This window comes from Aedes albopictus, chromosome 2 (assembly GCF_035046485.1).
Source record: "Aedes albopictus strain Foshan chromosome 2, AalbF5, whole genome shotgun sequence".
In the NCBI taxonomy this organism is placed as follows: Eukaryota; Metazoa; Arthropoda; class Insecta; order Diptera; family Culicidae; genus Aedes; species Aedes albopictus.
In genome coordinates this window covers 516,783,744-516,810,399 of record NC_085137.1, presented here as the reverse complement: position 1 = coordinate 516,810,399, position 26,656 = coordinate 516,783,744, and the positions used below count along the sequence as shown (strand labels likewise).

Below are 26,656 nucleotides of genomic sequence, written 5' to 3'. Positions count from 1 at the left end.
ACCCCGAAGAAATTTCAGGAGAAATCCACGTTAGAATATCAGGAGAAAGCTCTGAAATATTGTCGTCAGGAGGAATTCATACAGGATGTCCAAGAGGAATGCCCGAAGGAATTCCAAGAGGAATCTCCAAAAGAAATTCCAGGAGACATTCCAGAATAAATTCTAGGAGGAATCCCGAAGGAAGTCAAAGAGGAATTCCTAAAAGAAGTGCAGGATAAATCCCTGGAGGAATTCCATGAGGAATCCAGGTGGAATTTCTGAAGGAATTCTAAGAGGAATTACCAACGAAGTTCAACGGAATATCCCGGGTTGAGGAAAAGAGCTCGATAATAGCATATTTTGATATTGAGATCAAAATGTGATATTAATCTGATTGATATAAGAGATAAAAGATCTAAAAATGATATCTTAAATTTACTCCTGGGACATCATCATCAGATCATATTTAAATCTTGTAAGATCTAACCAATAGCAGCAAGCTATTCGTTTGATCTTGAAATATCAAATTTTGATATTGTTCAGATCTTCCTGGAACATTTTTCAGATATTATTTTCAGATCTTTCATCTCTTATATCAATCAAACCAATATCACGTTTTGATCGTCAGTACTTTACCTCTACACGAGATTAGAAGGAATCCCCGAAACAATTTTAGGGGAAATCTTCGAAGGAAGTCTAGGAAGAAAGAAAATCTAGGAAGAATCTCCGGAGGAATTCCTGAAAAAACTCCAGGAAAGAGCCAGGAGGAATCCACGAAGGAATTCCAGGAATCCCTGCAGAGATTCCAGGGGAATGCACGATTGATTGATAAATTTGACTTTATTATAGAGACTGCAAAAGGAATTGCAGGAAGTATTCTCTACAGTATTCTTGGAATAACTTCAGAAGGAAATCCTTGAAGAATTCTTGGAGAAAGTCCATGAAAGATCCCTCAAGAATATCCTGAAGACATGCCTGATTATAATCCTAAGGGAATACTTGAAGGAGCTCCTACAAGATACTCTGAAGCAACTCCTGTAGGAATTCCTGAATGAGCTCCTGGAGAAATCTCTGATGTAACTCCATGAACCAAGCGAACTGTGCCGATTCATCTTCTTAGTAAGCAATACACAATCTTTCATCTTACGATTGGTACCCACGCAAAAAATAATCATACATATCATGTATGGATGAATCGCATCACCAACCAAAGGTGACTCAAAGGTTCAAAGATTGTGGGGACGCAGAGTGCTCTCCGTATTACTAGCAACAACCATCACAACCATAAATTCCTGTCCCTTTGTCAGATTGTAAGGACTTGGCCGACGCCGTTATTGATCAAAAATGTATGAGCTGCTTAAATTGCATTTTGAGTGTAAGTGGAGTGTCGCAGCCCTTGTTCGTTTGGATCTCAGTGTAATTGAAAATACTCTAATACTCATGTAATGCTTCAACACATCAACTACCTATATGTCAAACTCACATGTCAACAAATTTCAGATCGGACCTAAAAGCTACCCACGCCACAATATTGTAGCACCTTGTGCAGACAAATTCTTCATCAGTTTACCATATCTGCTGGAGCTGGACCATATGATCGTAAAACATTCAAGAGCAACAACATACCTACACCTTAATCGAAGATAACAGAGTTTGGCTTCGCTTTCTGGCGACAGGTTGTTGGCACCGATGAAATTCGATCGAAAATTGCTACACCACGTAAGTGCCCATATAACATGCAAATGTAGTACAAATCGACCCATAAAATGGTCAACCACCACCTCTGTGAATGACAGACAACCGAGCGATAGATCAGTCGATCGGCCTCGCTTCGCTGAATCGTCAGTGAGCAGAGTAAATGCACAAGAAATCGCAGCAAGCGCAGCGCTTAGGGTTGTATGAGCACTTTTACAATTATTGACGAAGTACCCAAGGTAGTCAAGGAAATTACCATTATGAAAAATCCTAAACTAACCGGAAATAGATGCCGACGCTCTCGCTTACTGAATACTCGCACGTGATTAACCCTTCGCAGTTGTTGCTCCGATATTGCAAGAACAGCTGTTCATACAATAAAATAAACCAACTTGCGAAGGAATGTCTCAAAATTAAGATTCCTTCTTTGCTTCCGAAAAGCCAATGAAAGTAAAATAAGGAAAACATTCACTCTGGAAAACAATATTCGTTCCAGAAAAAAATATCACAAATACCACAAAAACCTCGCGTTTTAAGTGTTGTTGCGGCGTAATAAGATGGTATAACTTGCTTGAATCACCACGTTAGCAAGTAACGCGTCTTTTAAAAGCTCCCAATGTCTGCAAGTTGTCATTCTGGTTGAAACATTCATTTGGTTCCAAACAGTAGGCGATGACAGTAATCAGTTTTCTTCCGGCCAGCGGAGGAGCAATAAGAAACTGCATTGTTTTGATTCTGTATGGGATTTTGACGTTTCTTGGCTTTGTTGTTTACAAAATTTCTGAAAGAGTGAAAGAGAAGGAGATAACTTCATGCAGTACCCTATATATGAATAGGGCACTGCACGCCGCGCTTGCTATGCAGTGATATTCTAAGTCTTTGACATGTCATGGCCTCGTTGTTTTCGGTTCGAACTTAGAAACATTTCTTGGTCGGCCTCATGGATAGTGTGATTAAATTCGAAATGTGTATTTCTTCTAAATCTATGAAACTCCTGAAGTGTTGTTTGACCTGATCAAATTAGCAATTCAGCCTACGGTAGATGGAATTCTGCTGGGATATCACGCAAATCCTGTAGAAATTCTTGTGGGTGATTCCAAAAGACATGCTGGGGACGAACTTTTGAATGACTTTCCAATGAAAATTTCCATTGTGTGTAGGGAAATTGAAGTGTTATTCTGGGAAGATATTCATTGAACTTGGAGAGCTTTCGATACGACTATAGGAGGAAACCCAGAAGTCGCTCGTGGAGAAATTTCTAACAAATCTGCTCTGAGATTTTTTTTAGGAATTGTTGGAGGAAATCCTCATCAAGGAAGTCCTATATGAATTTTAAAAGAAAGTCACAGTAAAATCCCATACAGAACTCCTGGAGTAATTCCAAAAGATATTTCATAAAAAAACTCCTATAGGAATTCAGTTATGTACTTATTAAAAATTTCAATTAGAAACATCAGTTGGAATTCCGGATTAAACTTACGGAGGAATTGCAAAATAATGAACAGAATAGAAACAATCACAGAAGAAGTTCTTAAAAAAAATATCGCATACTTTTTTTGTAAGAATCCCTGAAGGATTTCTTGTATGAATCTCAGAGAGAATTTCTGGAGAAATCTCAGAAGGAACACCTGGAGGAATCTCTGATAAAATTTCTGGACGAATCCTAAAGAAATTCCGAATGTAATCCTGGAAAGTATTCCTAAAGCAATTTTGAGATTATTTGCTTACTTCTACTTATACTTATACTTATACTTATACTTATACTTATACTTATACTTATACTTATACTTATACTTATACTAATACTTATACTTATACTTATACTTATACTTATACTTATACTTATACTTATACTTATACTTATACTTATACTTATACTTATACTTATACTTATACTTATACTTATACTTATACTTATACTTATACTTATACTTATACTTATACTTATACTTATACTTATACTTATACTTATACTTATACTTATACTTATACTTATACTTATACTTATACTTATACTTATACTTATACTTATACTTATACTTATACTTATACTTATACTTATACTTATACTTATACTTATACTTATACTTATACTTATACTTATACTTATACTTATACTTATACTTATACTTATACTTATACTTATACTTATACTTATACTTATACTTATACTTATACTTATATGTATTGATTACTAGGGTCGTAAAAGGAATCGCTGAATCTCAGGGAAAAAATCCTGATCGAACTCCACAAAGAATCATGGGAGGAACCCATAAGGGAACTCGTTGAGGAATTCTAGGCGAAGGTCCTAGAGAATTCCCGGAAAATTTGAAAGGAGCATTCCCGGAAGATGTTCCAGGAGGAATCCTGGAAAGATTTCCTGGAAAAACCCAGCGGAAATCTAGAAGGAATCATTCTAAAAGGAATCACAAAATGTACACATGAAAGAATTCCTCCACCTGGAACTCATGGAGGAATCCCAAACGGAACTGCTCGATGAACCACTGAAGGAACTTCTGGGTGAATCTTAGACAGAATTCGTGAAACACAGAATCTTAGAAGCAACCCATGGTTAATTTTCGAAAAAAAGGGAATTCCAGAAAGACATTGCGGGAGAAACCGGTGAAGGAACTTCTGAATGAATCATAGGAAGAGCTCCAAGAGAAATCTCAGGATAAAGAATCCTGGAAATAAGGCATCCTCAGAAGAAATTTATTGAAGAGTTCCAGAATTCCAGAAGGAACTTCTGGAGGAATCCCAAAATGAACTCTTGCATAATCTTAGAAGAAAATCCTGGGCGATCCCGGAAGAAACTTCGTAAATAACCCGTGATAAAACTTCTGTTGGGATTCTCAGAATCTCAAAAGGAGAAATCTCTTCGGGATCTCCTTGAGAAATCCCTTAATGAACACCTTGAGCAATAAATCTCTGAAGAAACTATTGGAGAAATTTTGGGGAAATCTCGGAACGAAATTTTGGAAGAATCCGGAAAGGAATTCTTAGAGGAATGTTAGATTCGAATTCTGTTCGCGCACATGCGCTCCCAATGAAGGCAGCAGCATGCGAGGCTGTGCGGGCACTGACACCAATCAACGCATCCGATTCGTCATCGACCACCGACGCGGCGCTCACACACTCACCCGAGCCGACGGAACAGAAGCTACCTGCGCTGCGAGAGAGTGAGTGCTGTGAGCTCCAAACATTGAGTTCGGCAGCAGACCGCTGCCGCAGCCGTCATCATCATCATCATCATCTGTCGTTAGCGTGGTGATGGTGGTTCCCGAAATGTCGCGTGGGTTCTAGGCACGCGTGGAACCTTGCGCAGAAGCTTCCACGTGATTCTGGAATATGGATTTTGTGATATAAATATGCGACCCGTTCGCAGTAGCGGGTCAGTTTGATTTCGATAAGCGTTCGCGTGGCTTATGACAACGCGTAGTGTAAAAAGTGAATAAATTAGTTAAGTGAAAGTGAACCCAGTGATTTTTCTATCGCGGTCCGAAAACCCAGTTTCCTCCCTTACTGTGTGAAACAGTCCAGTGTTCTTGCCAAGTGTTCTTGTGTTTATTGCCAAACACAAAGTGGTCCTTCGAACCGGATCAGGATCCGGTAGTGTGTGAAAGCGTGCCGCGTGGCTTGAACAACGCGGTAGTGTGTCGTTTAAAAAGCGTACCGCGTGGCTTCGACAGCGCGGCAGTGCGTAGTTTAGAAGCGTGCACGTGGCTTCAACAACGTGCTGTGCAGTGAAGAGCGTGGACGTGGCTTCGACAACGTCCGTATCCGTGTCGGTCCGCGAGTGTAAACCGCGTCGTCGCGTAGTGACTTCATCCGTCGTTCCGGAATTCGTGTGGTACCAATTCCATCCGGTCCGACAAGCGCGTCGATTTTCGTGGTATCCCGAGTGAGTCCGCCGTCGCGTAGTGCTACTTTCCGTCACTCCGGACATTCTGTGTTCCACCCGTTGTGACAAGTGCGTCGGTTCCCAGCTAATAGACGGTTGATTCCATCGTCGCGTAGTGCTTTGTGTCCGTCGCTTCGGAATCTTCAAGTGATTTCTTCCGTCCGTGGCGACACACGCGTCGGTTCCAGGGATCGTATCCAGTAAACTCCCGCGAAGTTCCTGTATTCCGCCGTAGTGTTGGGCATTGTATCCATCGCTTCGGATACCGTGCTACCTTCCATCCGTTGTGTCAAGTGCAGCGGAATCCCTGTCTGCATTTCCGTTGCTGACCCGTGAGAGACTCGATTAAGATGCCGCCCAAGAGAACACCGGTGAAGAAGATGCCAGATCCAGCTGAAGACGGAGAACTGAGAGCGCTGTTCCTCAACCGTGGAGCTGCTCAACGAAATGTGAGCCGAATCCAGACCATCCTGGAACAAGTCGAAGCAGACAACGTCGAGCTAACCTCAGCCAAGATAAAGGTGTACCAACGAAGCGTCGAGAATGCTCACACCGAGTACACCAGATTTCATCAACAAATCATCGCCACGTCTCCGTCAGACGGACTTGAGGAGCAAGAAGAGTGTTACCTCAAGTTTTTGGACTTGTACGAGGAGGTATCTGTGCTACTCGAGAGCTGGAGCGAGAAGCTAAATGCGCCCGCAACCCAGCAGCCACCGTGTGCCACCACCAACCAGCAGCCGATCATCGTACAGTCTCAGTCATTCCGTGCTCCGTTGCCAACCTTCGATGGACGTTATGAAGCATGGCCACGCTTCAAGGCCATGTTTCAAGATCTGATGCAGCGCTCATCAGATTCGGACGCGGTGAAGCTATACCACCTGGAAAACTCTTTGAAGGGTGAAGCCACCGGCGTAATCGACCTGGAGACGTTGCAGAATAACAACTACCAGCGCGCATGGGACATCCTGGAGGAGAGGTTCGGCAACAAGCGACTAATCGTGGAGTCCCACATTCTAGGGCTGCTGAATATGAAGAGGATGGGTAAGAAGTCGTCTAAGGATCTCCGAAGCTTAATCGATGAATGCACCCGCCACGTGGAGAACCTTGTCAAGCTTGGCCAACCACTGCTGGGAATGTCGGAGTTGCTCGTGGTGACCGTGCTCACTCGCGCATTGGATGACCAGACCCGCGAGTTGTGGGAGGCTTCGATTGATCAGACGGAGCTCCCGGAATACGAGCAGACGATCGAGTTCCTCAAACAGAGATGCGTCATCCTGGAGAGATGCGAGAAGAGTGCTCCCATCGTATCCCCGAATCCCAAGGTCTCCAACCAGAAGCCGCCTGGGTCCAAGCTCGCGCCTTCCAAGACTTCGCACGCAGCAGCAGTGACTTCGGAGTATATGTGTGATTTCTGTTCCGGTCAACACCAGAACTACAAATGTTCCAACTTCCTGAAGATGTCTGTGGATCAGCGACAAGCAAAGGTAAAGGAAGTGAATCTTTGCTTCAACTGCCTAAGGAAGGGCCATCGTGGTGCGGCGTGTTCCAGCGATAAGTCGTGTTCAAAGTGCTCCAAGAAACACCACACGCTACTTCATTTCGAACGTGAGAAGCCCGAAGTGAAACCCACTGATGCGCCGAAGACTCCAGAAGGGAAGCCGGTACCTGCAGTGCAGCCGGTGAATACATCGTGTTCCAGCAGCATTCCTCCACCGGGTAAGCAGGTATTCCTGATGACTGCAATGGTCAACCTGACCGCCAAAAACGGCCAAGTTCATCGTGTGCGAGCCTTGTTGGACTCCGGATCGCAGATCAACGTCATTTCCGAGTCTGTGGTTCAAAGATTGAAGCTTCCGAAACAACCAGCGAATGTTCCCGTCATCGGCGTCGGAGGTAACAAGTCCAAGATGCACCACAAGGTGGTGGTGCGAATGACATCGAACTACAGCGATTATGCCGTCAACGTTGAATGCCTCACTACTCCGAAGGTGGCGGGCACGGTTCCGCCGGTGAGTGTTAACATCGATACGTGGAACATCCCGCCTGGTATTCTGCTAGCCGACGCCGCCTTCTATTGTCCAAACGAGATCGAGATGTTGATTGGAGCTGGTCTGTTCTTTGACGTCCTTAAGCAAGGTCAGATCAAATTGTCCAGCACTTTGCCGACCCTGTACGAAACCCAATTCGGATGGGTAGTAGCTGGTACGTACGATGACCAGGCCGATGATCGCCCGGTATGTGCCAACGTTGTTGTGAACGATGGATTAGAGGAGTGCCTGAAGCGATTCTTCGACCAGGAGGAAATTGTCGAGCCTGCAATGACAAGCACCGAGGAAGAACGGTTTGAAGAGCACTTCAAACAAACATACCGACGTGACGACACTGGAAGATTCGTAGTACAACTTCCCTTTCGTGATTCTGTGAGCCAGCTAAGTAATTCCAGATCCCTCGCCATGAAACGTTTTTTGCTCCTAGAGAAGAGGTTGGCGAAAAATCCAGAACTCAAGAACCAGTACACAGAGTTCATCGATGAGTACCGAGCCCTGGGTCATTGCCGGGAGATACAGGAGGATGAGGACCCACCTGGAACTCAAGCCTACTACTTGCCACACCATTGTGTCCTGAAACCATCCAGTAGCAGCACCAAACTACGTGTTGTGTTCGATGCTACAGCGAAGGCGAGTGGTTTATCCCTAAACGATGTGCTGATGACCGGACCGAACAGCCAAAGTGAGTTGTTCACCATAGTGATGCGCTTCCGGACCCACCCCATCGTATTCTCTGCGGACGTGTCAAAAATGTACAGGCAAGTACTAGTGGACCCTTCACAGACCCGATACCAGCGAATCTTTTGGCGAAACAACCCATCGGAAGCGCTGAAGGTTTTCGAACTGTTGACCGTAACCTACGGAACATCGTCAGCATCCTTTCTGGCTGTGCGCTCGCTTATTCAACTAGCACGGGACGAGAGCACGAATTATCCCACGGCTGCCGAGATCATCTTGGACGACTCTTACATGGACGACATCCTTTCTGGCGCGGATTCGGTTAATGAAGCGATTAAACTTCGGAGCGATATCGAGGAGTTGATGCTGAAGGGTGGATTTCCCGTCAGAAAGTGGTGTTCAAATTCCGAAGAACTCCTTGACAGTGTTCCAGAGGAGGATCGTGAGAAGCTGGTGCCAATTCACGACTCCAGTGCCAACCAAGCTATCAAGGCTTTAGGACTCATGTGGGACCCGCGGCGAGATTTGTTCCTGTTTTGCCAATCCGCTGATACGACCAACCCCGGAGCGGTAGTGACCAAGCGACGTGTCCTGTCCCAAATAGCGAGGTTGTTTGATCCACTGGGACTCGTCGCGCCAGTGATTGTGGAAGCGAAAATGATAATGCAATGCTTGTGGGCCAGCAAATTAGGATGGGACGATACCCTTGACGATGAGCTACTCCAGCGGTGGAATACTTTCCGGACTTCCTTGGATCATATAACAGATCTTGAAATTCCACGGTGTGTCGTGGATACAGAGAGGGAGGTATTAGAGATCCATGGATTTGCCGACGCTTCCAAGAGTGCATATGGAGCGTGCGTGTACATCCGTTGCGTTCGACGAGATGGTTCAGCGGTAGCCCATCTACTATGCAGTAAGTCCAAGGTAGCTCCCCTCCGTGAGATGACCATACCTAGGTTGGAGCTGTGTGCTGCCTTACTACTCGCCAAGCTAGTTGCCAAGGTAGCTCCAACGCTGAAGCTGTCTTTCGATGAAGTCAAGTTGTGGTCGGACAGTAAAATAGTACTGGCCTGGATCAACAAACCCCTGGATCGGTTGCAGGTTTATGTTCGTAACCGTGTAGCCCAAATCAAGCATCTGACCGATCGTTACCAATGGAGTTACGTGAATACTTTGAATAACCCAGCTGACATTGTTTCACGGGGAATGCCGCCAGACTTGCTGAAGCAGTGTAGCTTGTGGTGGAGTGGACCAACATTCCTCAGCACAACCGAGTACGAAGTGGAGGCGATTACAGAGATTCCTGAATGTGAAATCCCCGAGCTGAGGGAAGTGATCATCGCAAATCCAGCTATAGAGTCGGAGCCGGTCTTTGAACGGTTCAGCTCATTCACCAAATTGCAGCGGGTTCTGGCACAGGTGGTTCGATTCGTCCGACTAGTTCGAACACCTAAGGAGCAGAGGATGCTATCCAGTGCCTTGACCGTTCAAGACATGCGAAGAGCCGAGATTTCCATCGTTAGAATTCTGCAGCAGAGTGAACTTCATGAGGAGATCCAGAGTATCCAGCGAGGCAATTTCCCGAAACGAATGGCCAACTTGCAGCCGTTTATCGACGACGAAGGATTACTACGAGTCGGAGGGCGCTTGCAAAACTCCAAGCTACCTTTCGAAGCCAAGCACCAGTTGTTGCTTCCTCGGAAACATCGTGTTACGGAAATGCTGATACGCAAATACCATGAGGACCGTCTACACGAGGGCCAATCCGGATTATTGGCCGCCATTCGGCAGAAATTTTGGTTGACGAATGCACGATCCGCTATTCGCAAGGTGATCCACGATTGTGTTAAATGTTTCCGGACGAAGCCACGGAGCATCCAGCCTCTGATGGGTGTGCTACCTGAAGCACGAGTCACCGAGCATGCGCCATTCGAGCTGACCGGCGTGGACTATGCCGGACCGATACTTGTGAAGGAAGGCAAACGCAAGCCGAAGGTAGTAAAGGCGTACATCTCACTATTCGTATGCCTGTCAACGAAAGCCATCCACCTCGAATTAGTATCCGACCTGACCTCTGATGCTTTCCTTGCCGCTCTCGACCGTTTCATCAATCGCCGCGGTCTTGTCCGCAAGCTATTTTCGGACAATGGGACCAATTTTGTTGGGGCTTTGAAGGAGCTTCGACATCTACGTGATATGTTCAACGACCAGGTGGAGCGGAACAAAATCAACGACTTCCTGATCGGCCGAGAAGTTGAATGGGACTTTATTCCGCCGAGATCACCTAACTTCGGAGGATTATGGGAGGCCGGAGTGAAGATAGTGAAGTCCCATCTCACCAGAACTCTCGGGAATACAACTCTAACGTTCGAGCAACTCAGCACTGTGTTGACCCACATCGAAGCGATTGTCAACTCTCGACCGCTATATTCCACATCAGATGATCCTAACGACCCTCAACCGATATCGCCTGCACATCTAATGCTTGGTCGACCAATGGAACCGGTGATTAAGCCATCGTATTTGGATGTACCAGCAAACCGCTTAACCAAATGGCAGTATCTGAACCAGATGAGAGACCACTTCTGGAAAAAATGGTCTCGAGAATACCTTTCAACTCTACAATCGAGAGCAAAATGGACAAAGAAACAGCCCAACGTAAGGGTCGACACCGTCGTTTTATTGGCCGAGGATAATCAACCAGCACAGACTTGGAAGCTTGGAAGAATCATCGCCGTCTACCCAGGAAAGGACGGTATCGTTCGTGTTGCTGACGTCAAGACAACCACTGGTGTATACCGTCGTGCAGTAAGCAAACTAGCGCCGCTTCCCTTGCAAGAGACCGACGAGCAACAGTCATCTAAGTTGGAATTGCATTCCAACGGGCGGGACTATGTTCGCGCACATGCGCTCCCAATGAAGGCAGCAGCATGCGAGGCTGTGCGGGCACTGACACCAATCAACGCATCCGATTCGTCATCGACCACCGACGCGGCGCTCACACACTCACCCGAGCCGACGGAACAGAAGCTACCTGCGCTGCGAGAGAGTGAGTGCTGTGAGCTCCAAACATTGAGTTCGGCAGCAGACCGCTGCCGCAGCCGTCATCATCATCATCATCATCTGTCGTTAGCGTGGTGATGGTGGTTCCCGAAATGTCGCGTGGGTTCTAGGCACGCGTGGAACCTTGCGCAGAAGCTTCCACGTGATTCTGGAATATGGATTTTGTGATATAAATATGCGACCCGTTCGCAGTAGCGGGTCAGTTTGATTTCGATAAGCGTTCGCGTGGCTTATGACAACGCGTAGTGTAAAAAGTGAATAAATTAGTTAAGTGAAAGTGAACCCAGTGATTTTTCTATCGCGGTCCGAAAACCCAGTTTCCTCCCTTACTGTGTGAAACAGTCCAGTGTTCTTGCCAAGTGTTCTTGTGTTTATTGCCAAACAAATTCCTTGAAGAATTCTGAAACTTCCGGAAGAACCTCAGAAGGAATTCTTGGAGAAATTTCGGAAGGATTTTTTGGAGAAAACCCTGAATGAGTGCTAGGAGGAATGCTGGATGGAACCTCTGCCAGAAACAGCTACCTGAGGAATCTCAGAAAAACTTCTGGAAGAATCCAAGTAAGAACTCCTGCAGGAATCTAAAAAAATACTGGAAGAAATTTCTGGGGAAGAACCAGAAATAATTAAGTAAAAAGAAAAGAGTCGAGTCAAGTACAAGATACTTAAGACGACCTTACAGTTGAGGTCGAAATAGGCATCTGTCAAAGGATGCAAATTCTTAGTGGAGTTCAAAGGAACAGTACTTAACACGATTGTCTTTTTACTCACAGGTACAGGTTTATGATCATCAGAAATAATTGAGTGGAAGAATTTGCGAATACGATAGACCAGACAAAACATATGTATTTGCAGAAGACACCTTTTTCGTCGGGCTGAGATATGTATTTGCTAATCAAATCAATTTTACTTCATCACCATCTAGTGATACAGTTTCAATCTAGAGATCAATTGAATAGAAGTATCGGTACTACATCAACAAGAGTCTAATATAGGTGTGGATATATGGAAGAAGATATTGTGTGTGCGTGAGATCCGCAAAACTAATGTTTGTCATTGTTAGAAGGTTATTTCTTCCTTAGCTTTAGGCCTTTTCATCACCGATAGGCAGCTATTAAGCAGCTATTTGCTTAGAAGCACTGTTCAGTAATTTCAATAATTTCCTAGTGTGTAAATGAACCTTTCGGTGACCTCATAATTGGTCAGCAATACGCCCATGGTAAGACCAGCCTACTATTTATGACGGTCGCCATATTTAAAAAACTGTCACCATACCTACTGTGATGCAGGAAAAGTAAAGCTTGAGCTTGAGCTTGAGCTTGATTGACCGCCCGTGGATGCTACTCCAGTATCGCCAGACCAGCTACACTCACACAAGGATCAATGAGATAACTGCCGGGGACTAGCAGGCATCTTCAGTGTGTGAGCATTGGTGATCTTCTATTTTTGGGCGACAATGGCGCCTGCCACGTCAGGTTGCAGGTCAATGTGGGGAAGGGTAAGGAAGTGATGATTGCAATCGTTTGTATCCACATCTGGCCGAATATTCCTCTGCGCCAGCACAAATTCATGCGGATGTTGGAGTGTTGGTGGGAATTGGTTGGCAGAAGGTTCACACATTGGTGTGTGGATACCAGGGGAAGGTGATAGAATTGTGTGTTTATATTATTTTGAAGATGTGCGGCACAGCTCGCTAGATTGCATAACTTGTAGGCGTTTTCTAATAGGATTGTGACACTGTGCTGTGAAAGTTTGGAAGGAAGGGAAACGGCTTTTTCAACCCGTTTCTGTTCTAGCGACGGCTATGAACATGTTTATATACATGAGTTGTATATGTAGAGAGCAGAGAGAAAGTATATAGAAAGATACAAAGTGGAAGGAAAGGGACGGGCCAGGGATTGAACCCAGGACCTTCTGCATATAAATCAGAAGCGGTAGCCACTAGACCACCAAGCCCGTTTGCTACTGTGATGCAGGAAAAGTAAAGGAAATTAACTGCATTTAGTCGCTGTTAAGTTTAATTTGCTGTCACCGTCGACATTCTTTCCCGTCAGTCTGAGCATTTCTGGGCCCATACTCGCGCGCCCTTGATGGAGGACGAGGAGGATGGACGGACAGTGAAAGCTCGCTGTCGTTTTAGCGTCATGTTCAACAGCACTCTCGGAGCGCACAGAACTGTTCACTTTAATTATATCATTTTGAAGTTGGTCGGGGCCTCACCTCCATTGGCGTAGCTAGGGGGGGTTCCAGGGGTGCCTGGCACCCCCTAGAACAAATTTGGCACCCCCTAGAATTTTTCCAGTCACCTTAAATTTAAAACTGCACAATATAATTCCAATATTAATTAATGGCATAATTGAACATAACTTAACCACACCCGAAATTACTTATATTCCTGCTGTACGTTTAGAAGTTTTGAATATTGATAAGAACAGTCAACAGACTTCTCCGTGGCTTCCTTCAGAAATACCTCCATCTATTCATACAGTGATTTCTCTATGCTTCCTTAATGGATTCTTCCCGATATTCCTTCAGTAAACTTCCCTTTGGATTCTCCAGGCATTCCTGATGGGGTTGTATATACTATAAAATTCTGCAGAGATTGATCCAGCTATTTCTCCTAGGGTTTCTTTGAAAATTCGTACTATGATACTTCTCAGAATTCTTCAAGGGATTCCTCTAAAAAAATCTACCGTATGCGTGATAATGTTTGCACCATCGTACAAATAAGGTTCCCATATCACCTGCTCACACAATGTCTTGGTTTTCTTTGAATGCACGTAAGCTTTAACTCATATCATAGTAGGCTGCGGGTAAAAAAATCCGATTTCTTGAGTTTAAAATTTGTACCATGAAGAGGTGGCAGCGGTAGTCGGGATTTGTCCACGCGCAAATGTTAAAAAAGACATTCCAGGAGTGTTCAGGTATAACGGTCTTAGACCGAAAAAAAGCAAGGGCAACTATTCCCGGAGGTGTCCACTGACCGTCCGAAGTTAACATGGATTAAGAAGGCTATCGCTGTCACCAAAAACAAGATTTTGGCGAATTATGTGCGCTCAATGAGGAAAATGGCAAAGAAACGCGAAATCAGCGACTTAACGGCACGGAAAATCGAAAAGGAAAATTATGATGGCCTTGGTGATCCTTCGACCAAAGAAAAAAAAACTCACATACATACCAATGGCATCCGGAAGCTACGAGGAGCGCCATATAAGAAAGTCTTGAATTTGCCCGAATGCAACATCCGTTTTTTCGTTCTCCGACGAAGTATCCATCCCGTACCAAATTTCAAAATCAATAGTTATATTAAATTTTGTTTGTGTAATAATGTCTACACCATTGGGCAATGTCAAAATAAATAAAAAATCTCAGATATTTTGATTCTTGACTATGACACTACCACGGACACTTTTCGACATTTGCGCGTGGACAAATCACGAGCTAGGTTTCCACTTAGTCATTATGCAAGTGTTAAACTAAAAAAATCTACATTTTTCATTCACAGTCTATAGCTTAAATACCTGGCAGGTATGTTTGCACAAAGAAAATCAATATATTGTAATCACAAGTAAAACTGGAACGTTATTTAACGATGGTGCAGACATTATCACGCATACAGCATTGGGATTCCTTCAGGAGTTCCTGGTGGAATTATTCAAGACAATCTTCCTGGGATCCTTTCAGAAGTTCCTCCGGTGATTCTTCCAGGAATTCCTTGAAGGTTTTATTCAGAGATTCTTTCGGAAATTTCTCATGGAATTCCTCCAGGAGCTTATATTGGCTTTCCTCCGGGAGTTGTGGCTAGGATTCCTCAAGCATCTCCTGCTGCGATTCTTCCAGCAATTTCTCACTGTGATACCTTCAGGAATTCTACTAGGGCAGTTCTTCCGGAAATTTTACATGAAAATTTCGCTGGAAAAAATCCATTCGGTGATTCTTCCAGAATTTTCTTCATAGGGTATATACAGGACTTCCTCCAGAGGTTCTTCCAGAAATTCCACATGGGATTTCTCCAAAAAATGGCTTTCCTCCATGAATTCCAGCTGGAATTCTTCAAGAAATTTCCATTAGGACTCTTTCAGAAACATTTCTAGAGATTTTTCCTGGCATACTTACTATCTGCAATACTTTCGGGAAATCTTCCTGAGATTCCTCCAGAAATTCATCCTGTGACTCCATCATGGATTTCTCCAATATATTTTTACCGATTCTTTCAAGGAGAACTGTAGGTATTCCTTCAGGCATTTGTTAGAGGAGCTTCTCTTAGGATACCCTCTGCATTCCTGATTTTAGGATTTCTCTATAAATTACTTATATGATACCCCCGGGATTTTAGGAATTCCTTCAGATATTCCAGCTGGGATTCCTTAAGCAAATGTAGTTCTTTCAGCTATTCTTCCTTAAGAAATTCAAATTTTGGTACTTCAGAAATAATGCTACGGATTCTTTTTGAGCTTTCTCCTGTATTTTTTGCTGGGATTTTTCCATAGGCAATCTTACTGGAATTCCTGCAGAAATTTATTTTGGTTGTTCTACCACGGATTTCTCCAAGGACTCATTCAGGAATTCCTCCAGAGATTTTATCCAATGATTCCTCCAGAAATTCTTCATGGAATTCCTACAGAAGCTCTCCGGTGATTCCTCCAGGAATTTTAATCCATATTTTTTATCCATGGATTCTCTCAAAAATTTCTCGTGGGATCCGTCCAGGAACTCCTCTTGGTTTTCCTCCAGGAATTTCAGCTGGATTTCTCAAGCTATTCATGTTATGGTTCTTCCAGCAATTCCTCTTGGACTCCTCCAAAAATTCTTACTGTAATAACTCCAGGAATTCTTGTAGGGTTTCTTCGCTGTGATTTTTTTACTGGGATTTCTCCAAATATTTATCATTGGATTCCTCCAGGAACTCCTCTTGACTTTTATCCAGGATCTCCTCCTGGGATTTTATTATGCTTCTAATGTTTCATGAATTGCTACTCGGGCTCCTCTAGAAATTCTTATTGTGATACCTGCCGGAATCCCTCTAGGGATTTCTCCTGGCATTCTTGCTGGGATTCTTTTAGGCAGTTTTCCTAGTATACTTCCAGAATTGCCTTTGGTACTTACAAGGATTTTTTAAAAGACTCTTCCAGGAATTCCTCTTGACATTTTATTCATGGATTACTCCAGAATTAATCATTGTATTACTCATGGAACTCCTCTTGGCCTTATTCAAAGAATTTCAGCTGAAGGAATCCCAATAGAAACCTTTAGAGGAATGCCAAAACGAATTTCGAGGATAGTTGAAATTTCCAGAGAAATCCTGGGAGGAATTATTAGAGAAATCTCTAGTGAAATCCAATAAGAATGCACGGGAAAAACTTGTTATTAATTGGAAGGCGCAGAATGTTGCTAATTGACAAACTGATAGTTGAATTTGTGTAAAAAATCGCATTCTGATGCAATTCGAACCCACGACTTCGTATTCGCTAGACCGCAGTATGGCCATTTCTTTGAGGGATCCTTCAACATAGTTGTTTTTTTTTTTTGAAAATTTGCGCGGTAGTTTTACTGAAATTTAGTCAGCAATTTCTTCAAGTATTATTAACGTGTATTTTAACGTTTGGTAATTCTACACTATTTCCAAAATTCTGGAATCCTGAAAAAAAAAATCCTTTGAAATTCGCGAAAAACTTCCTGACAAGTTCTCAAAGAAATTGCCAGGAAAATAACCATCAAAATTACCTTGGAATTTTCAAATTAGTTGCCAGAAGAATTCATGTAAGAATTACCAGAGGAATCCCTGAAGAAAATATTAAGGCTTTTTAAAGAAATAGCTCAAATCCTTTAAAATAAATTTCCTAAATATATTCTATAAGAATTTTTACAAACATCCACAAAAAAATAAAGTAATTCTCAAAGAATTCTCCGAAATCATCAAAGGAATTTCTGAAGAAAATTTTACTAAATTATCTTCTGAAATTCCTTTGAAGATTTAGGAAAATTCTTTGAGATTTCTTAAAAGTAATTGCCGTAGAAACACCCTGGCAAAGATTTTTTTTTTCAAATAAATTCCCGAAGGAAATCACTAAGAAATTTGCTGAATCTATTTCTAAAGTAATCATTGAAGAAGTTCCCAAAATAATACCCAAAGTTTGCAAAATTTTCCAAGAAATTGCTGATGAATTTCCCAAATATATTTTCAATGCAAGCAACATCGGAGTTGCCGAAGGTATTCCTAAATCATCTGCTGCAGGAATTCCATACATAATTGCTGTAGAAATCTAAAAGAAATTGTCTGAAGAATTCTCCATAAAATTACAGAAGCGATTTTAAAAAGAATTTCTGAAGGAGTTTTCGAAGGTATTAGCGAATTAATACCGAATAGCATACTTAGTTAATGAAAGTCCAAAAAACGACGAAAATCCCTAAAAAGAAGAATGACTGTATAATGAAAAAAATGTGAGGAAGTTCCCAGAGTCATTGTCGAATGAATTACCAAAGGCTTTACTAAAAGATTTCCCAAAGGAATTGCAAGAATAGTACTTGGAGAATTTAAAAAAGTATATATCAATAAAACTGCTGACAATAACAAAACAATGCTTGAAAGACTACTAAAAAGTTAGCAAAGGAACTCACAAGAAAACATTTCGAAGGATTTGCCAATGAAAAAAAAACAACTCCTAGTCCTAACGGAATTACCAAAGAAATTTTCAAAGGATGCGTGAAAGGTGCTTAATAACAAATTTAAAACATATTATTAAATCATTTCTTTTAGAAATTTTCGAAAGGGGTCCAAAACTATTATCGAAGATATTTGCCAAATCCAAAGGAATTACTGAGAGATTTCGAAAAGAAATAAAATAAATTGCAAAACATTTTCAAATAAAATACCGGAAATATTCCCTGATGAATTACCGAAAGAATGTTTTGCCGAAAACACATTTTTTTGTATTATACGTTCGAACCAGACTCGATACAATGTTGTTTTTTTAAGTCGGAATTTGCGGGCAGAATATCATTATACTAAGAAATTGAGGATGGATCGGTATTTCCTTTTACAAAAAAAGCAAAACAATCTGAAGGCCACTGAAACTGGCACCCCCTAGGCACCCCCTAGGAAAAAATCCTAGATACGCCAATGCTCACCTCCTCAACATCAAACACACCCAAATGAGAGCTCTCACTCCCTGCGATGCGGTCGCTCGCTGTAGTAGAGGGACAGTCCAAGTTCGTGGAAATGTTTTGCGAAGACGAACGGAAAAGCTTCCGAACCGAACAACTAACAGACAGCAAAGGGTTGGACTGTGTAATTTAGCGATAATTAGCTCGCTTTGAGCTCCATTTGCCATTCATATCCTGAGATTGCGCAAAGTGTGAAACTGTCACCGGGAATGACGTTGCGGCGTCCGTCGGCTCTTTCGGGCTCGGGTTGCTTTGATCGTCTGGTGAAGGTAGGCGCTAAACCGTGATCTAGTTTCGTCAGCCCACTTTGCTAGATCCACCAGGCGGCATGCTTGGATCGTTAGCTTTTTTGCCTTTTTGGAATCGAACAAGACAAGCCTTCTTCGATCCGCTAATCTCAAAGCGAGACAATTGCGTTCATTCTTTGTCGATGAGAGAAAAAAATGTTTCCAAACATTTCGAACCCTGAGTCTAATTTTGTGGACCTTGAGGTACACGTTTTCGATTTCAGCGAAGGAATTCTTTGGCAATATCCCGTCAAGAGAGAGAGAGAGAGAAAAAAAACTTCAAGCCAGCTGACTATTATCTTTTTGTAACGAACACAAATTCCGCCGCAGCAGCAGCAGCCGTCGTCGTCACCCCGAAAAAAAACAGCCACCATCACGGTAATTGTTCGGAAATTAAGTATCTGGTTCAATCGAACAAAAACGTCGGTCCGCGGGCGCTGGCCGGGCCGGCTGAAATTGAAAATGCAGCGGTAAATTACGTCCCAAATAGCGGTGTCAGTACACGCTCTGTTCGCATCGCACATAAATACCTACGCCACCTCCACGCCACGCCGCCTTGTCCGCTCTAGGGTTCGCCGGCGAGAGAAGGACAGTTGCTTTAGCAATCCGTTCGATCCGAATTTGAATGTGCCTCGTCAATAGCGGCAGCGGCGGCTGTCATCGATTCGATGTCCCGAAAAAAAACCCTAACCTATAACAAGAACATACACCCACCCAATTGCAATTAGCGGAAAGCCGAACCCGTTGTTCAAACATCCATCCTCGCCTTCTTGGACTACTTGGTGACAAGCAGCGCCGCATAGCCTACTGCTGCTGCCATTCAATCACGTTCAATGGAAATACGATACTCTTATTGCTCAGCACACACACCATATTGCGCTCCATTAACCATATGTTGGCACTGACTGGTGGCTGGCTGGTGTCCGATGTCCATTTGCCTGCGCCGCGCCGGGGGGCTGCATTGTGGGTCACATTGTACGGATTCAGGAAAAAAAAAATCGGAATTCACACCCGGTTTGACACCGCCGGTGACTGATTTATTCCGAAGCTGAACTGGGGAACACTTTTTCCTCTAGTTTTTTTTTTATACCAAAGGCTGTAAAGATTTATAGCTAAGCTTCCAGCAGCATCATGTTGGGTGGCATATTGGAATTGGGTCGGAATGCACCGACGACGACGCGACGCCGCCGTCTTTGATTGACTGATGCAGTGGCGCAAAGTAATAAAATCTTCACCAGTCGCAGCGCTTGCTGCGATTTCTTGTGCATTTACTCTGCTCACTGACGATTCAGCGAGGCGAGACCGACCGACTGATCTATCGCTCGGTTGTCTGTCATTCACAGAGGTGTTGGTTGACCATTTTATGGGTCGATTTGTACTACATTGGCATATTATATGGGCACTTAGATGGTATCTCGCGTTACATTTGAAAAGGGCCTATCCCTAGAACGTAAACATTGAGAAAAATCGATGCAAACATTTTCCATCACATTTCCTATTCGTATTTCACAGTTTTCGGATTTTTCAACATGCATTTCGTTTTAATGACACAAGAATAGATGTATCTATGCTTCAATAATCAAGTTTAAATTAAAAATTATCAAAAAAGTATGAAAAATTATAGATAAACATGTTAAGCTAATCTGAAAAGTTTCACCCAGGGTACGCCTTATTGTGAGTCTTTCTAAAATTTTCTTAGCGTGGATTGGTCCCCCGAGTGAGTCCGTTGTTGACATCGTGTCAAGGTTTGGCCGTTTTTGACAGAGAGAACTCTCTTTAGGCTCCCCCAAACCGACGCGACTCTTTTCCAGCGACGCGACTTTTTGTCGCTATGTTTTTGTCGCGAAATTACTGCGCACTGATTTGAAGAGGACCTTCCACACTGCGACGACGTCGTCGCAGGCGACAAGCGATAGTGCAGCGAATTTTGTACTTGTCGCCGGTGTGTCGCGGCGCTGGTCGCTGCATGCACAGTTTTCGTCGCTGTCGCGGGGCGACTAAGTTTTAATTTGTGACTAGTTTTCGCGTTGGTGTAGATGGTTGATGCGACGCATTTATCGCTGTAGTCGTTGAGAAAAATCGCGGCGATAAAAAATCGTGTCGCCGGAAAAGTCGCCTTGGTTTGGGGGAGCCTTTTCTCGGCGCTCGAGCCGAGAGCCGTTCGAAAAATTTTCGGTTGTCGGCCCTTTAAACGAGAGGACCAGCAAATGAAAACAAAATTTTACCGTTACTGGCCCATTTGGAGCACGGGCTTATGAATGATTGGGAAAAAAAGCAATGTTCGGCCGTTTTGAAGATGGGGTTTATTTTGATAAGATTAACGGTTAGGGGCTGTCCATTAATTACGTAAGGATTTTTTTGTAATTTTCTGACACCCCCTCCCCCCCTTGTAAGATTTTTTGTATGAGAACCCAAAAATTTTTGTATGGCGCGTAAGATTTCTCAAACCCCCCCTCCCCCCATAAACCCTTACGTAATTAATGGACAGTCCCTTAGGCGGGTGATGTTTGCACAGTATGTTACTGTTGGGGGATGCTATTGAAAGGTATCAAAATCGATTTGTTTACATTTTAGGGATAGGCCCTTTTCAAATGTAACGCGAGGTATAGCGATTTTCCTATCGAATTTCGACGTGCCAACAACCTGTCGCCATAAAAGCGAAGCCGATCTTCGATTGCGGTGTACGTTGTTGCTCTTGAATGTCTGTCAATCAAATGCTTTAGGAGATATGGTAAGCCCAGTAGAAACTCCTGGAAGATTCTCAGAAGGAACCACGGCGGATTTTCAGAAAGAACTCTTGGAGGAATTTCAGAACTCCTCAATGATTCGAAATAGCAACTCTTGAAGAATTCCCAGAAGATATTACAGTAATCCCAGAAGGAACTCCAGGAGAAATGTCCAAACGAATCCCACAAGGATTTCCAGGAAGTAAGCAGGAAGAAGGAACTCTTAAGAATACCAGAAGGGATTCCTGATGGAATCCCAGAAAAGCATTAGTAGGAAACCCAAGGAGAACTTCCGAAAACCTCGGCAATTTCAGAAAAACATAAGCTTCAAACAATTCCCACAGGAACTGCTGAAGAAAAACAAAGTTAAAACTATGCCAAATCGACAACTTTGTAAAATTTAGATGCGATTAGTTGCGTCCCAGCGCATCGTATTGCGAATAAATAGCCTATAATATAATGTATAAACAAACTTTATCGAAGACCGCAAAGCGATTCGACACATGTGGACAAAGCTATTCTCTACAGACAATCTGAGAATGTTTTACATTTGACATGTAATGGAATAATAATATGTATTGTAATAGGAACCACTTCAGCAGGGGTCCTATTTCCTTAATATTCCTATAGATTCCCGAGATTCGTGTTGTGATTTCTCGCGAGATCTTTTAAGCATTTCCTCGGAATTAATTCAGCAATTTTCCCCAAGATTCTTCCTGGGAATTCTTTCTGAGGTTCCTCTCCGTATTTCTTCAGGGATTCTCGCGGAACTTCTTCAGGGGTTTGTCCGAGTATTTTTCTAAAAATTCCACATCGGATTCTTTCAAAGATTTCTCTCGATATTTCCAAAGAAATTTTTTCATGAATGTCCATCTCTGAATTCCTTTAATGAGTCTTCCCGAGATTCCTCCCAAATTACTTCTAAGCTTCCTTCAGGGATTGCTTTCCTGATTCGTGATGCATGTGATTCCTTCAAAGATTCACCTGGTGATTCAAGTAAGGATTATTATAGGAATTTATCCAGGGATTCCGACAAGGATTTCTCCCTGAATTTCTCCAGGGATTTCTTCCGATGCTTTTTCAGAGTTTGTTGCAGTAAATATACTTAAAAGGATTCCAAAGTGAAAAATTAGCTCTAGTAAAACGATATTTGTAAATTCTCTGGAGATTTCTTTCCGGAAATTTTCTAGTATTTCCAAACGAGATTTCTCTCAGGATGTCTTGTGGGATATCTTCAGTGTTTTCTCTCGGCATTTCAGAAATTCCTCCTTGGTTTCTTCTGTTCATTTCTCCAGATAGTCCCGAAGGGACTCCTATAGAAATTCCTTCAGAGATTTCTCCAAATACTCCTTCCGGAATTCCATCCGGTTACGGGCTTTAGGGACTTCCCGTGAGATTCCCGCAAGAATTTGTCTCGTGATTTCTTCATGAACTCCTCCCAGGATTTCTTCAAAAGTTTCTCCAGTGATTAATTGCATGATTCCTTGAGGAGTTCCTACTGGAATTCTACTCGGGATGCATCTACGAATTCCTATCCGATTTTTTGCAATGGTCACCTCAGGAATTTCCGGAATTCTTCCGAATATCAATGCAGGTGTTCCTCCAGGTTTTTTTTTAAGAATCTTCCTAAGATTTCTCTTAGGATTCCTTCAGCCATTCGTTTGGATTCCTTCAAATATTTCTCCTCGTAAGAGGGAGGCAGAGTGCTTAAAAGTCTGACGAATCTATTGGATGTTGAGAACGTGTTTATCACTTCGGACATATGATCAGATATTCTTTTCGGGAGTTTGTTGGCCGGCGTAAAAAGTACACTATGTGCGTGGAAAATTCAGGAGAGAGGAGAAAGTTTTGCCGTATTCACACTCGCAGGCTTTCGTTAGCACTTTCGTTTTTCCGGTTTCGTTGGACGACCGGAGATTCAACGACTTGTGTGAACGAATGAACGATATGGTTTGGAGGACATTCCAAATCATCCAATTTGCTGATACGGAAGGCAAACCATGAGGTAAACACAGAAAAGCTGCTAAATACGATTATCTTGTGAGCTCGTTCCTTGTTATTCCCTTTTATTTCAATTGGGTTGTTAAGTGAATAAAATATTGCTATTTTCTATAGCACGGGTTCCCACCCGGTGGTCCGCGACCCCCTGGGGGGCCGTGAAGCCAGTCCAGGAGGCCGCGATGTTACCAAAAAAAATGATAAATTTTCATTCTATTTTGTGCAAATTATACCAATTTTTAAATTAGGAAACCGCCACCCCCAAACGCCACTATTTGAGGAACAAATCTTCAGTATAAAACGCCTTTGAAGAAAAAAATTTTCGGCTGCACCGCTATTTTTCAGCAACGACTCGAATTGAATGTACATGACATTATTGTTTACGAAATGTGAGTATCGAATAAAAAAAACGTATCATTGATCGTCGAGTAAACTTCCGGCTACGTCAAAAAACTCGTTTCGTTCATTGAATTCATATTTTTTTCTTAAAATTTAATGTTTAATGTAATTTAAAAAGAATGTTATGACAATTCTTAAAGGGGGTCGCCACCTCAAGAAGTTGGGAACCCCTGTTCTATAGCGTAATCGAAAAAGCTAATTTTTCTGAGTATAACGTGATTTTATTGGATTCCAATACCTTTGTTTTGATGGTTAAATCAACAAAAAAGTTTTAATTTTCGTGGATAGAATGACAGTTCAATCGATAAAATGACAGTTCGACCCGAAAAAAAATTCCCCATATAAACTTTGAATGCATTTTTAAAATAGTTCCCGGACTCCAAAAATTATGAAATTTTGGATTTCGCCAAATTTTTGGGCGGAGTATCCGACTATGTAATAATCCGGACACTCCTAAAGAACCCAATTCAGTTATGACAAATACCTTGATATTTAGGAAAAGGATCCCATTACACATGAAAAATATTTGGCCAAACAAGCCCAACAAATGACCAACACAACGAGAATCATGGCAACCTTGGATGAATGTCGGACTACATTGATATATAAATATGCTCGTCTAATGGGCTATAAAGGAAGCGGAAGCAAAATGAACTAGTTTTCGGGCAAATGTACGTTGGGTGACCAGGCTTTTGACACGAGAAAACAACCATCATGTTGTTTTCCGAAGATCTCCAGTGAATTTAGCATGCCCTGCTACAACAAACCATCAGGTAGATGATTCCGTTCCTATATGATTCTGCTGACACAAGTAATCCTTGCGCTGATGGTGAGGTACGTACGTACGTACTGATGCAATCCTCCAACGTTCTAGAACTGTTTTGGCCACGTCCTTGCGTCTGAGCTCTACGATCGGTCAGACCTAAATGTCACGGCAATTTTGGTATGTACTGTTAGTGATAGGGTTAATTCCAAAGGATACGTTTGGTCATCCTTTATGGGTAGTATGCAGATCGCAAGAAATTTCTTGGCCGATCTCGATGCGTGGGAAATTCAGGCAAGGAATCGCTCAAGAAATAAGAAAGCGTCGCTTTTATTCCAGATTCTAGTACGGAGCTGAAACGAAACGTCAAATCAAATGGGGCTTGCTGTGTTGACCCGAGTAGGTGGAAAAATCTGATGAATAGCATATTCAGTTATGATTGATTGAATTACTGAAGAGCAAAAACTGATATTGGTTTGATTGATATAAGAGGTAAAAGAACAGAAATAATAGCAAAATCTAATATGGTGAACTACTCAATAATAGCTCGTTAAGATATTACAAGATCAAAAGAATAGCAGACAAGATTTGTCACTTTTTTCTAGAAAAAAAAATAAAAAAAATGGCAGCATCCAGCATCGAACCTATGACCTTAGGATCCCCTGGCGGCGATGCTTACCACTCAACTGTGGCTCGCTGTTGTAAATAAGATGGGAATAAGAGCATGCGGTTCTTCGTTTCCACAGCTCAGAAAGCGGCACAAGGCATTTCACTAACATTGAGCCATCTCTGTGGGTGTATGTGTTCCATTTCGTGCAGAAGAGCTAAACTTGTTCTTAGGCACCCTACACACTACTCAAACCGTTTGACCAACATTGCCACCGCCCCCAGGTTGGTCGAACTAGCGAATGTTTCTGAAACCGTATGACGAACTGCCAAATCGTGTTGCACCAACATGTCACTTTGGTTGCACCAACATCATCCCCCATTTGAAATCGCACTGTGTTTGTGCAACAACACTACACACGGTACGATTGGTTCGTCAAACATTGGCTCCGCCCACCGTTGGTTTGAGTAAAATCAAACTGGTTTGATTTTTGCCGACCAAACCGTCAACCGTCAAATCGGTTTGACGAACTGCCAAATCGGTTCGTCAAGCAGCATCACACACGGTCAAACTTAGCACCAACTTCAACACCAACCTGGGGGCGGAGTCAATGTTGGTCAAACCGTTTGACTGGTCTGTAGGGTGCCTTATGAAGAAATTTTCAGCTATTTCGACAAGAACAAAAACTGATACCATATCACTTTGAGCTATTCGTGCGATATTCGCTAGAATTTTGAATAACTAATCAAAATCACATCGAGCTATGACAGCAAAAAGTGTTCGATTTGAGATATGATTCAGATATTCTCATCTGCCCGGGGAATTTCTTGTCTTTCCATTCCGGTCACGGAAAAATAATGCACTGAACGAAAATTATTTGAGCGATTCCGTTTGAAGTGCATACCTCGCATTAGTAGGCGTTTTGCTGTGGTAACGAACGGGAAGTAGCAGCCCTCATAACAGTGGTCTAGACTGTACCACCTACGAATTTGTGCATAATAATACTAATGGTAATGATAAAGGAAAATTGAAACACTGTTTTCGTCCTGCATTTCATTTTCTGAATGTATTAACTACAAAATAACAATGCAACATCACCGTAAATAACAATGCAATGACAGAATCTATTCAACATCGCAAAATACTAGGGAAAAAGCTCGCATTTATTTTATGAAAACATGGCATGTCCACCATGTGTCAGCATAAAATTGCTCCCACTGAAAGATTCGATCGGTTATTGCTGAAAGCACACGCATGAAACCTTTCACATGTCCTATTCGTAGGTAATCGATCGAATTGATCGATCGACGGTAGCGGCAAAGGCCAAGCCCACGTTCAGCTGTAA

At 42.7% G+C, this 26,656-nt stretch overlaps 1 protein-coding gene across 1 annotated transcript; it reads left to right on the top strand.

Moving 5' to 3' along the window:
* The first annotated feature begins 3,733 nt into the window (after positions 1-3,733).
* On the top strand, positions 3,734-26,443 carry LOC134288752 (uncharacterized). The gene is made up of 2 exons (XM_062854582.1): positions 3,734-20,228; positions 21,422-26,443. Exon 1 carries the CDS (start codon positions 5,926-5,928, stop codon positions 11,446-11,448), a length of 5,523 nt encoding a protein of 1,840 aa, XP_062710566.1. The 5' UTR covers positions 3,734-5,925; the 3' UTR covers positions 11,449-20,228; positions 21,422-26,443.
* Positions 26,444-26,656: the final 213 nt, after the last annotated feature.

What these genes read in the sequence shown, in the direction of transcription:
- LOC134288752 (XM_062854582.1), top strand. Translation starts at nt 5,926, where the DNA reads ATGCCGCCCAAGAGAACACCGGTGAAGAAGATGCCAGATCCAGCTGAA.